The 12,071-nt window shown below is 43.6% G+C and overlaps 1 protein-coding gene across 3 annotated transcripts; it reads left to right on the top strand.

Moving 5' to 3' along the window:
* Positions 1–25: 25 nt before the first annotated feature.
* Positions 26–11,459, top strand: ACBD7 (acyl-CoA binding domain containing 7). Of its 3 annotated transcripts, none has more exons than XM_081553618.1 (4): positions 26–290; positions 9,657–9,774; positions 9,879–9,941; positions 10,025–11,459. In XM_081553618.1, the coding sequence occupies exons 1-4, from the start codon at positions 126–128 to the stop codon at positions 10,096–10,098; spliced, it is 420 nt and encodes a 139-aa protein (XP_081409744.1). In that variant the 5' UTR covers positions 26–125; the 3' UTR covers positions 10,099–11,459. The 3 variants fall into 3 exon arrangements, with proteins under 3 accessions (XP_081409744.1, XP_081409746.1, XP_081409745.1); XM_081553620.1 differs by lacking the exon at positions 26–290 and adding an exon at positions 5,295–5,351; XM_081553619.1 differs by lacking the exon at positions 26–290 and adding an exon at positions 5,661–5,888.
* The last annotated feature ends 612 nt before the right edge of the window (positions 11,460–12,071 follow it).

Raw genomic sequence — 12,071 nt, 5'->3', positions numbered from 1 at the left:
ATCAGAACCCCTAACGCGTGCTTCCGGGGAAAATCTCTTGGGCGAGTTTTACTGACCAGGCCTGACTAGTATCACAGCGACCACTGTGCCGAAAAGAGTTTGGGGTTGATCATAAGAGAGCTGGGATGAAACTGAAATGTGCGCGCAGCAGGCGCTCAGATGCTGTTTGGGCTATAGGACGCTCATTCTGGCTGCAGGTTAGAGACTGGATGGATAAGCGGCCAAGTTCTCTTTGTGCTTTGAAAGTGGCCTCTTACCGCAAGGACAGTGAGGGAGACAGCAAGAACAAGGTCAGCTCAAATCACTGATGGCTGGGCAAGCTCTCGTTTGTAACTTTTTTCCCATGCTACTTAATTTCTTCCAGAATACAAAAACGACAGGATGCTTCCCCAGCTTGTTGTATGTGCTAGAATTCCCGTGCAATGACAAGAGAAATTCAAGAATCTTCTATGGAACTCGACTCATGGATGTTAAAATTTATTTAGAAGAGCAAGGTGCCACAAGGGCAGGCCTTCCTGAAGAAGAACAAAATTGAGAGGCTTTAATAATTAAGACAATATGATGTAGATGGGGGGATAAACAAATGCAGAGCCCAAGAAAGTATTAATATGTTAATTCTCATGATTTCTCTTAAACCTACCCTAATCAGGCTTGTCCCCCCACCCCAATCCCCCCAACTGCATTAAAAGTTCCCTTCAGGTCATCAGTGATCTGGCCAATGACCTAAATCTAATTTCTAATTCTCAGTCTTCATCTAACCTAACATACTTTGGACATGAACTTGGGCAAACACCAGGAGATGGTGAGGGACTGGGAAGCCTTGCATGCTGCAGTCCATGGGGTTGAAAAGAATTGGACTTGGCGACTGAACAACAACAACAAAACATACTTTCTCACTCATGATGCTTTCTCAACACTGCTTTCTCTTGGTTTTTCTCTCACTTCAGTGATCACTTCTCTGTCTCCTTTGTGCTCTTCGCCCCAAACATTTACTGTTGAAATTTCCCATGGCTCACTCTTCAGTTCTGTTTCCATCTCTCTTCCATACACATTCAGTTTCTAGGGCCATCCTGTCTCAGGTTTCAGAAGTTGAACCCTTGAGTCCCAGATCTATACACCCAACCCAGTCGAGACTTGAATATCTAACTGCATATTTCACATTTCCACTTGGATGTCTGATATCTCAAAAGCAGCATGTCCACAGTGGAACTTCTGATGTTTGTTGCTGTTGCTCAGCTGCTAAGTCATGTCTGACTGTTTGCAACCCCATGGACTGCAGCATGCCAGGCCTCCCTGTCCCTCACTATCTCCCGGAGTTCATGTCTGCTTGTTGTGGTCCTTTAATGGACCGGAACTTGAGGGTACAGAGTCGACCAATAAGAAAGTAAAAGAAGGAAGAAAAGAGGCTGAGCAGCCTGAGGAGGACAGAGAGAAAGAGAGAGAGAGATGAAGAAAGACACAGGGACCGGTGCTCTGGTGGAACAAAGGAGTTTATTCAACATATTGTGGGCATATATATACTCTCTTACAAGATAGCCTTTTTTAGCAGAGACAGGGATAATATTCAGGAAGCTGGAGGCTAGAATCATTTTCAAGAGAGGGGATTGTAAAAGTTACTTTCCATATCAGAAGGGAAGAGAATTGTAAATGGCTGCTATTCACCATATGGAGAAGCTACTATCCATACAAACGAGATGCATAAATTCCTATTATTCCGGAACCGCATGCGGTTCCTTTTAGCGCCTGCATTCAGGTGCTATGAAGAACAAAGGATTTATGCAAGACCCAAAGCAGCATACAGGTAGCCTCCAGTTAAATGCTATCTTACACTGCTGAACCGGTGATGCTATCCAACTGTCTCATCCTATGCCACCCTCTTTTCCTTTTGCCTTCAATCTTTCCCAGCATCAGGATCTTTTCCAATGAATCAGCTCTTTGCATCAGATGGGGAAAGTATTGGAGCTTCAGCTTTAGCAACAGTCCTTTCAATGAATATTCAGGGTTGATTTCCTTTAGGATTTGACTGGTTTGATCTTGATGTCTGATCTTTGCTACCCCATCAGGCCAACTCCACCTATAGTCCTTCCAGTTACTCAAGGCAAACATCTCAGAGCTGTCCTGACTCCTCTCTTTCTTTCATACTGATACAGAATCTATCAGAGATTCCTGTTGACTTAACCTTCAAAATAAATGCAGAATCTGAACATCTCACTGCCTCCACTGCTGCCACCTGAGTTGGAGACACCCATAAATTCTCCCCTGGATTATTATTACAGTAAGACTCTTGCTTCCAATGTTGTTCTTTGTAGTCATAGTAACAGAAGAGATTCTTTAAGAAAAAAAAAGATAAAGTAAGTCAGATCATGTCAGTCCTCACTCAGAACCCTTCAGTGGTTCTGTTTGACTCCCCCTTGAAGCCAAATCCCTTCAGGCAAGGTGTCATGTGATTAGGTCTCCATCTCCTATCCTCTGATCTCTTCTCTTACTACTCTGCTCCAGCCCCATTGGCACATCACACCTGCCAGGAAGCTCATTTCTGAGTGCCTTTGTACTGGATGCTGTTTTTGCAAGGGAAGCTCTTCCCCAGGGATCTTCCAGGCCAGCTCCCTCACCTCCTTCAACTTTTACTTAAATGTCTTCCCAAGAGACCCATCCTAATGACCATGTTTATAATTGCAAGTCACCTCCTTACTCCACATGCACAAGATTCTCCTTCTCTTTGCTCTGCTCTTTTTGAAAACTGCACCTATCAGGGGCTTCCCTAGTGGTCCAATGGTTGGGACTTCACATCCCAATGCAGGCGGCACAGTTTCGATCCTTGGTCAGAGAGTTAAGAGCCCACATGACTCATGGCCAAAACCCGCCCTCCAAAAAACCAAACATAAGATGGAAGCAATATTGTAACAAATTCAATAAAGATTTTATTTTTTAATATTTATTTTTATTTTTGGCTGTGCTGGGTCTTCACTGCTGCGTGAGAGCTTTAGCTGTGGTGAGCAGGGGCTACTCCTGGTTGCAGTGCCCAGGCTTCTCATTGCAGTGGCTTCTCTTGTTTCAGTGCACCGGCCCTCAGCACTTGGGTTTCAGTAGTTGCAGCTCACAGGTTCTAAAGTGCAGGCTCAGTAGTGGTGGTGCATGGGCTTAATTACTCCGCAGCACGTGGGATCTAGTTCCTGGACTAGGGCATACCTGTGTCCCCTGCATTGGCAGGTGGATTCTTAACCACTGGACCACTAAGGAAGCCCAATAAAGACTTTAAAAATGGTCCAAATAAAAAAAAAATCTTTACAAAAGAAAATAGCACCTATCACCTAATATCTTTCAATAGATTGTATAATTTGCTTTTTTTATATGTTTATTATCTGTCATCCCCTACCAGAATGTAACACAAGGATAGGGATTCTTGTTTGTTTTGCTGACTGATGTTTCTCAAAAACCTAGAAGGGTGCCTGGCTCATGTTGGCACTCAATAACTGTTTGATTGGATGAAAGAAAGCGTGAGTGAATAAGGAGGATTGGATGGAATGGAACCAGGAAAGTCACAGAGGTAAAGGGAATGTTCTATTTCTTAAATTGGTGGTATGTTCATAAATGCACCCTTTATTTTTAAAAATACATATGTATGTATGCATACTGGTTTATAATCAATATTTAATAATAGTAAAAATAAAAATCTTTATTGTCCAGCTTGACTGACTCCCTAAGGTTCCACAAAACTGAGTTTTTGTTGTACCTAGTATATTATTATCGCTGAACAGAGGACATTGATGTTTCTGTTGTTTCTTTTTGCTCCTTGAGATAGGCCAGTCATGGCTCTGGCATCCAGTAGGAGGATGGCAACTCAAGAGAAGAACATGTTTTGAAAAGAGTGCTTAAAATAACATTCTAGACTTAGAGAATAAAATGGAGCACAGTGTATCTTCCCTCTCTTTTCCTCCTGCTTTTTGATAATGACTATAATATCAAGATGTCTCCGCTGCAGATGCACACCGATACTGGAGCTCACTGCAGTGTTTCCCAGCTGACACACACTGATAAACAGGGCTTTCCCAGCAGAAAGAGCACTTGCTCTTCTTCAGCTGCTATTTCCATTGTGCCTTTTAGTGTGCTGCTCATCGTTGGGAAATTTTCAAAAAAATTCTGCCCAGTACAGAAAAAAGAATTTCTTTTTATTTTTTGTGGCCACACGACATGGCTTGTGGAATCTTAGTTCCCCCACCAGGGATCCAACCCGGCCCTCAGCAGTGAAGTGCAGAGCCCTAACCACCGGACCACCAGGGAATTCCCCTTTCAGTATATTGTTCTAAAATTGGCTTTTTGTCCTTTATTTGGAAACTCATTGATTTCACCATGAAAATAGTTTTGAGGAGAAAATAAAAAAACCAAGGGATTTACATGAAGATGTAGCAAATAATTTTTAAATGTAATCTTATGCAAAAACAAGCTAAAACGTTTTAGGGCTTTGAATTCCTGTATCTTGTTACATTGTTAGACATTTCAAATCAATAGCTTTCTTAAAACTGAGTTTGCTCTTTCTTCCAATCACTTTGCTCCACGAAGACTTCTATGTAATGAACTCCTCAGATGGCCAGAAAATGCAGTTCCAGTTCTTTGAAAATTTAATCAGATGTGAATTACAACCCCGTTCTGTGTCTGCAGACTTGGAGTGACTGGGTTTGTTGCCCTGGAAAATGGGGTCATGTTGAAGAATCCTGTGCTTTTTTTTAACCTTGATTGAAATGCAGTTGGTATGGTTGCAGAGCGTGTTCAGAATGTAAGCGGCTCTCCTTTTATAATGAGGAGAAAAGAGGCAAACTACCTCTTTTCATTCCTGATGGGCTGTGCCTAAAGACGGGTCGGGAGACAGAGACATCAGATAAACTGTCTGCCATCCAAGCTCTTAGACTCATGCGGAGGACAGAGGTATATATCAAAAGGAATCCCAAGTGAGGTCAGTGCCCTGGAGAGACCTCTCAAGATTTCCTGCAAACAACCTCTAGAGAATGAATAGAGCGAGTCAGGGGCAGAGAGGAGCTCATTTAAATTCTCTTCCCTGCGCCTTGCCAGTTGCAACCTCTGGCAGCGCACAACTCTGTAGGGCTTGGGGTTGGGAGCCCTGCAGAGGGCTGGGAGAAGAGCGCGGCCCCGCGGGCCCGGAGGGTGTCACTCACCTCCCAGCCTCGCCCCCGCAGGCCAGCGACCAATGGGCATAGGCCGGGGTCGGGAGCGCGACCAATGGGAGCCGGCGGGCGGAGGCGCGCCGCCCTTTAAGGAGCCGCTGGGCACGGGGTCCCGGGAACCCGGCGCTTGGAGATAGGCATCGTCCAGGTTTATCCGCCATGTCCCTGCAGGTGAGCTGGGTGTGCGCCCGCTGCTGGGGGTTTGGGGCGGAGGGGGAGGAGCGTACGCCCCGGAGGAAAGTGCTCGAGTAGGCGTGGGGCCGGAGTGACGCCCCGCCGGGGGCGCGTCGCGTCGCTGACCCGGCGCTTCGGGCCGCTGCTGCCAGTCGCCTTTGTCCCCGGTAGCTGTCCGTGGGGACCCCAGAGACATACCCACCCCATCGCAAGCGCCCCCTTATTGCGCGTAGTCCGCACCGGTGCAGTCTGTTGACGGCGTGCCGGGCTCCCTATGGCAACTCTTGTGAACCCCAGGGACTGGTTAGATGCAAACCAGGCACCGGCCGAGGGAGGGCGGGCGCGGGGTTGCTCCCGGCAGACCAGGCGGGCCCTGCTCAGCGCTCTCTTCCCATCCTGGAGAAGGAGATGTGGGCGGCTGCGGCCTCCCCTTGCTCCTTGGCACGTCCAGGGGCTCTCCCAGGCAAGTGCAGAGATCTGGAAAACCACGATCTTAAAATACTGTTCTTAAGATCTTTGGAGGAAAAAAAAAAAGTATGTTCAGGGTGGAAATTTGGGGGAAAGAACAAATATAAAGTAAAAAAGAAAAAAGGGAAAGTGTTAACTTTCTCCGTCCTGTCCGACTCTTGGTGACCCCATGGACTGTAGCGCGCCAGGCTCTTCTGTCCATGGAATTCTCCAGGCAAGAATACTGGAGTGGGTAGTCATTCTTTTCTCAAGGGGATCTTCCCAACCCAGATATGAAACCAGGCGGATTCTTCACCAGGGAAGCCCATAATATAAAGTAAAACATCAGACATTCCTTCACCCAAGTGATAACCACATTAGCACTAGGTTACTTTCTCAAGTGTTCGAGAAACATCTATGTGATATGTGAATGTATATGTTTATACACACTGCTTTTTATATAATTTTGCTCTCAGTCTCGTTTTTTTTTTTTTGGTACTATGAGCTTTTTGTCACCACTAAATATTCTTTAAAAATTTTAAATGTCTGCATTGGGTACATGGCAGGACGCACCCCATGTGACAGTAGTGACACCAGGTCACTGCTGCACCAGGGGTGAGGTCGGTGGGCCTTGTGAAAACGTGAACAGGAGAGCGTGTGAGGAGAGGTTTTAAGGGAGTTGTTTTGAAGACCCTTCAGGCACAGGTGTGGGGGGAAATCTGGCGGGTCAGCTTTCAGCCCGGGTGCGGGAACATTATCCAACTTTCCCTTTGGCCCAGCGTGCTTGGAATTAAGTGTAAATGACTGTACCTTTAAATCCCTGTTTCTGGGATTTCCCTGGTGGTCCAGTGGTTAAGACTCTGTGCTTCCACTGCAGGGGGTGTAGGTTCCATCCTTGATCAGGGAACTAACATCCTGCATGTGGTGAGGTGTGGCCAAAGATTAGAAGAAAAAGAAAATCTGTTTCTCACCTATGGTAATTTCAGACCCTCCTAATATCTACTCACTTTTCATTCATGTATTCAACAAGGAGGTACAGGACTCAGATGGGCTCCTACCACCTGCCATCACTTTGTAAGGCAAGGCTCTTGCTACTGAGATGAACATTTGTGCCTACCCTCTGTTCTGGATACTAGGGGGGAACAAATACATTCGCACCAGCCCTTGTGCTGAGCCCTAATAAATACTGTTAGGGCTGCCTGGAACCCCCTTACCTGTCTGTGTCCATCCCCTAGGCACTGACCCCTCCCCAGGCTCAGCTAAGCATCATCTCCTCTGAGAAGGTGCCTTCCACCCTCGCAACTGCTCCCTTTTCTGTGGTCCCAGGGCACCCACTGCTCCTCTTCTTGAGCAAGTATCACATGATCACTGTGACCCACTCATCTCCCACAGGACGCTGAGCTTTGTGAAAGCTGACTGCCCTGTTCATCCCTGTCTGCTCTCCCAAGGCCTGGCCCCTCAGAGGTGTTCAATACATATTGAATCAATAGTGTGATACAAGTGGTGAGCTCTGGGCTGGCAGAGGCAACAGAATGAAGTCAAGAATATTTACGGTCTTATTCTTGTTTCATCCTCACACTTCCCCGCTGAGGTTGATTCCTTTTTTTGAGCCGAAGCTAAATCTTATGGGAGCTCCATTGCTTACAGAGTCCCAGGGCAGTGTGTCTCCAAGCTAGAATTAAAATCCAGGATCCCGATGTGAGCCCGAGGTTTTTCCTGCCACGGCTCATCGTGGTTGGGCTGGGAGAAGGCACATCGAAACTGCCACATAAAACACGAGTTGATCACGTTGGGGTGCCAGGGAAGGGCATGCTAGAGAGAAAGACTGGCCCTGGGCCCTGCCCTGGAATGGGTTTTTCTTTGCCAGGGGAGAGGGTAGAGAGGGGACCCCTGAAATTGCCTGGGAAATGGTCAAAGGCTCCACTTTTGGATAAAGAGGGTCCAAGACTTTCATGAGCGTGTTAGATGATTCCATACCCCTCGAAACATGAAGCACAGTCTTCCAAAAACTCCTTCCTGGAAGGCAGGGACTTAGCATGCTTTCTGAGAAGCCTTAGAATTCATATCAAGGCTTAGCTTGCCAAAAGGACTTGAGTTGCTGTCATTGGAAGATGGCACGAGACTTCACAGCAAATAGAACACCTGAGATGCCTGCCAACCCTGAAGGGAAGGATCCCTATACCTCCTGGACAGTCTTGCCCTGTCCTGCCCTTAGGAAGCTGAGGGCAGTAATGTAGCATTTTAACTTTGTCCTTATTATAGACACAATATGTGCATGCACATTATGGGAAATTTGGAGAGTATAGGTGGTATTTTTTAAAAAACAGGAAACTTAACCAATAGAGGCCATTAGTATTGACACATTTTAGTATATTTAAATGTCTCTTCAAGATACTGATTTCATTTCCTTTGGATAAATACTCCGAAGTGGGGTTGTGAGATCATATGATAGTTCTTTTTTAAATTTTTTTGAGGAAGCTTCCACAGTGGCTGCACCACTTTACATTCCCACCATCAGTGTATAGGGTGCCCTTTTCGCCACATCCTCATCAATACTGGTTATTTCTTGCCTTTTTGATCGTAGCCATTCTTACAGATATGAGGTGATATGTCATTGTTGTTTTGATTTGCCTTTTCCTGATGCTTGATGATGTGGAGCATTGTTTCAGATCACTATATATCTTCTGTGGAAAAATCTCCTGACTCTTTAAATCAGATTGTTTTGTTTTGCTTTTTTCTTTTGCTGTTCAGTCATATGAGTTCTGTATATATTTTGGAATTTAGCCCCTTATCAGATAAACAGTTTGCAAATATTTTGACCCGTTCAGTAGGTTGCCTTTTCATTTTGTTGATGGTTTCCTTTGCTGTGCAGAAGCCTTTTTTTTTTTTGCTGTAGTCTCTGGTGTTTATTTTTGTTTTAACTAGTTTTACTTTTGGTGTCACATCCAAAAATCATTGCTAAGAATGATGTCAAGGAACCTACTTTCTATCTATTTTTCTAGTTGTTTACAGTTTAAAATCTTATGTTCAAATCTTTAATTCATTTTGAGTTGATTTTTGTATGTGGTGTAAGATAGGGTCCAGTCTCATTTTTTTACATGGGGTCCAGTCTCATTTTTTTTACATGTGTTCGTGTACAGGAATGTACATGTACATTACATTCATGTACATCTGTATTCAGTTTTCCCAGAGTTGTTGACTGAAGCCACTGTCCTTTCCACAGTGTATATTCTTGGCTCCTTTGTCATAAATGAATTGACCATATATGCATGGGTTTATTTCTGGGTTCTTGACTGTTCCATGGATCTTTGTGTCTGTTTTTATGTCAGTACCATACTGTTTTGCTTACTACAGCTTGTAATATCATTTGAAATCAGGAATTGTGATGCCTCCAGCTTTGTTCTTCTTTCTCAAGATTGCTTTAGCTTTTTTGGTTCCATACACGTTTTAGGATTGCTTTTTCTCTTTCTGTGAAAAATGCCACTGGAATTTTGATAATGAATTGCATTGAATTTATTGATGACTTTGGGTAAGATGAACATTTTACTATTAATTTTTTCTATCCATGAACAGAGAATATCTTTCCATTTATTTATGTATTCTTCGGTTTTTAAACATTTAGATAAACATTTTAAATATTAAGAATTTTATTTTGTTCTCTGTATCAAATACGTAGGTGCATTGTAACAGGTAAGGATCAGAGGAAGTATCCACAAATTAAAATAAGGATAATCCTGGTGGAACCAGAGCAGTAATAGTTCATTTCTGATCGAAAGCTTCCTGTTCTCTTTAAGTTCCCCTGAAGCAGATAACCCTGCCAAAAGTTAGCAAATGCATTGTGTCTTTTTGTTTTAGGCTGATTTTGACAAGGCGGCCAAAGACGTGAGGAAGCTGAAAACCAGGCCAGATGATGAGGAACTAAAAGAGCTCTATGGACTCTACAAACAGTCTGTAATTGGAGACATAGATATTGGTATTGTGCTGTCATATTAAAAAATAACAGTGCACTTCATTGAACAGTATAGAAGCATAGAATAACAAGTAACTCTGTGAATATATCTGTCCTTCTTTTGGCAGAGTGTCCAGCACTGTTAGATCTAAAAGGAAAAGCTAAGTGGGAAGCCTGGAACCTTCAAAAAGGTAGTTAGTTTTTAAATGTTACACGAACCTTCTTAATTTCCACATACATTGGTTGGTGAGTCAACCTGTTTGTATCTTTCTAGGATTATCAAAGGAAGATGCCATGAGTGCCTATATTTCTAAAGCAAAAGAGCTAATAGAAAAATACGGAATCTAGAATTCAGCCCGTGAGAGGATTTTCCTTTTGAAGCCTTCATAATGGTATCGTGACCTAATACTTAGGGGAGAAATCCACTGTAACTCTTGATGGATCATCAGTATTTTTTCTAGTAACATGACTTGTCATTCTGAATTAGAGGTATGCTGAAACTACATGTTTAATGAAATTTTACTTGCTAAAACCAGGAAATTTTTAAGAGTTCTTTTTAAAGTGTTGCTCTGGTAGTGTGTACACAAAAACATTAATGACGGCTTGTTCTTTTGGCTCCTCTGTTTTTTCTGCAGTGAAGTGGTCTTAACTGGTATAATCAGCACAGTTTATTAAGAACTAATCACAAGGGTCTTCATTTCACTGTGTAGCTTTGGGGTTCGCACCAACGCGGAGCCTCGGCAATACAGACACACCTGGCTCCTGGCTCCCTTCAATGACTGATTTATAGGTAACCTGAGGCAAGTTACTGAAGCTTTGCTAAAGCTCGTCTGTAGGGTAAGGGGAAAATGTTGATCTCAGAGGGTAAGAATTGAATGAGGTACCTGTAATTATCCTACCTTCATTTTAAAGTGTATACTGTATAAAAGCTGATAGCAAGCAACAAAATTTTTAAAAAATAAACTTATGAGTCTATCTCAAGCTCTTCAAAGAAAGAAGAAAAGCTATCATGGGCTATCAGCTATTCAAGTTTCTATGCTTAAGACAAATAAAAATGTGAGACTGAAATGTCGTAGCTGGTGATGACAGACTGTACAGTATGCCTCTGAAGTCCAATTTTATCAGAGTGAAAATGCAGAAACTAGAATGTCTGTTAGAGCAGTTTGCAGTCTCACTTGGCTGTCCACAGGCTCTCTGAAAGAAGGTGGTCTCATTTTCAGAGTCCTAACATCCGTTTGAGATTCCACAGGCTAGAAATCTTCCCAGACAGGGTGCCCTGCTGAAGGGTGTAGGTTTGGTGTTGTGTGAGCATCGGGAGAGATTGATTTCATGTGACTTAAAAAAATTTTTGGATCGACTAGATGAATTTTCAGGGAATTATGTTGGGCGAAAAAAAAAGCCAGTCCCAAAAGGTTATATATTGTATGATCCTGTTTGTGTAACATTCTTGAAATGGCAAAATTACAAACCTTGAGGACTGAATAGTGATTGTCAAGGAGGAGGGGAATGGGGGAGGATGTTAAAAGGCCAGCAGGAGGGATCCAGTGGTGATGGGATGTTCTGTATCAATGTCGTCCCCTGGTTGGACGGTGACACTGGAATTTTGCACGGTGTTGCCATCTGGGGAAGCTGGGGAGCTCTGTGTCGTTTCTTCGAACCCCATGTGAATCTACAGTTTTCTCAAAATAAAAAGTTTAATGAAAAACAAATCTAGCTTGATTTCTAATCTGGAAAACTTTGGAAAGTAAAGGTGATTCTCCTCTCTACTAAGTGTTGCCTAAAGACAAGAGTCTTCCATGGTGAAGTCAACACCCTCTTGCAACGGAGGGCTCAGAAACTCTTGGAGCTGTTCCTGCGTGGACCTCACCTCCACCCCAAAAGCCTGGCGTCCGCTGCATCATGAGATTCCTGTTTGTGGACTGTTTGTTGTTCAAATGAATAATCACAAATCTAGATTCCTTTAGCACCAATCCTTCCAGAAGGGAGCCCTGTATCCTCCCAAAGAGTAAAGCACAGTTCAGTGTGTACTAAACAGTGAACATAGTTTCTTGAGGTTATCTTTAGCTTAAATGTATTACATGAATTCTAACTCAACCCCCCCCCCCAATGAATTTTATATTATTTTCACTTTGTTAAAAAGAAACAATGGGGACTTCCCTGGTGGTCCAGTAGTCAAGACTCGGAGGTCCCAATGCAGGGGCCCAGGTTTGATCCCTGGTCAGGGAACTAGATCCCACATGCTGCAACTTAAATTCACATGCTGCAACTAAGACCCACTGCAGCCAAGTAAATAAATATTTAAAAGAATGATACATACATTC

The sequence above is a fragment of the Giraffa tippelskirchi genome, chromosome 13 (genome assembly GCF_054371585.1).
Source record: "Giraffa tippelskirchi isolate mGirTip1 chromosome 13, T2T-mGirTip1v1.2.pri, whole genome shotgun sequence".
Classification (NCBI taxonomy): Eukaryota; Metazoa; Chordata; class Mammalia; order Artiodactyla; family Giraffidae; genus Giraffa; species Giraffa tippelskirchi.
Note: the sequence above shows the minus strand (reverse complement) of the source record. Positions and strands in the feature narration are given on the sequence as shown.

Excerpts from the sequence above, each read along its gene's own strand:
- ACBD7 (XM_081553618.1), top strand. The coding sequence starts at position 126 with ATGAAACTGAAATGTGCGCGCAGCAGGCGCTCAGATGCTGTTTGGGCT. Across the intron at positions 291-9,656 it reads AGGGAGACAGCAAGAACAAG|GCTGATTTTGACAAGGCGGC; the intron begins GTCAGCTCAAAT and ends TTTTTGTTTTAG. Across the intron at positions 9,942-10,024 it reads AGCCTGGAACCTTCAAAAAG|GATTATCAAAGGAAGATGCC; the intron begins GTAGTTAGTTTT and ends GTATCTTTCTAG.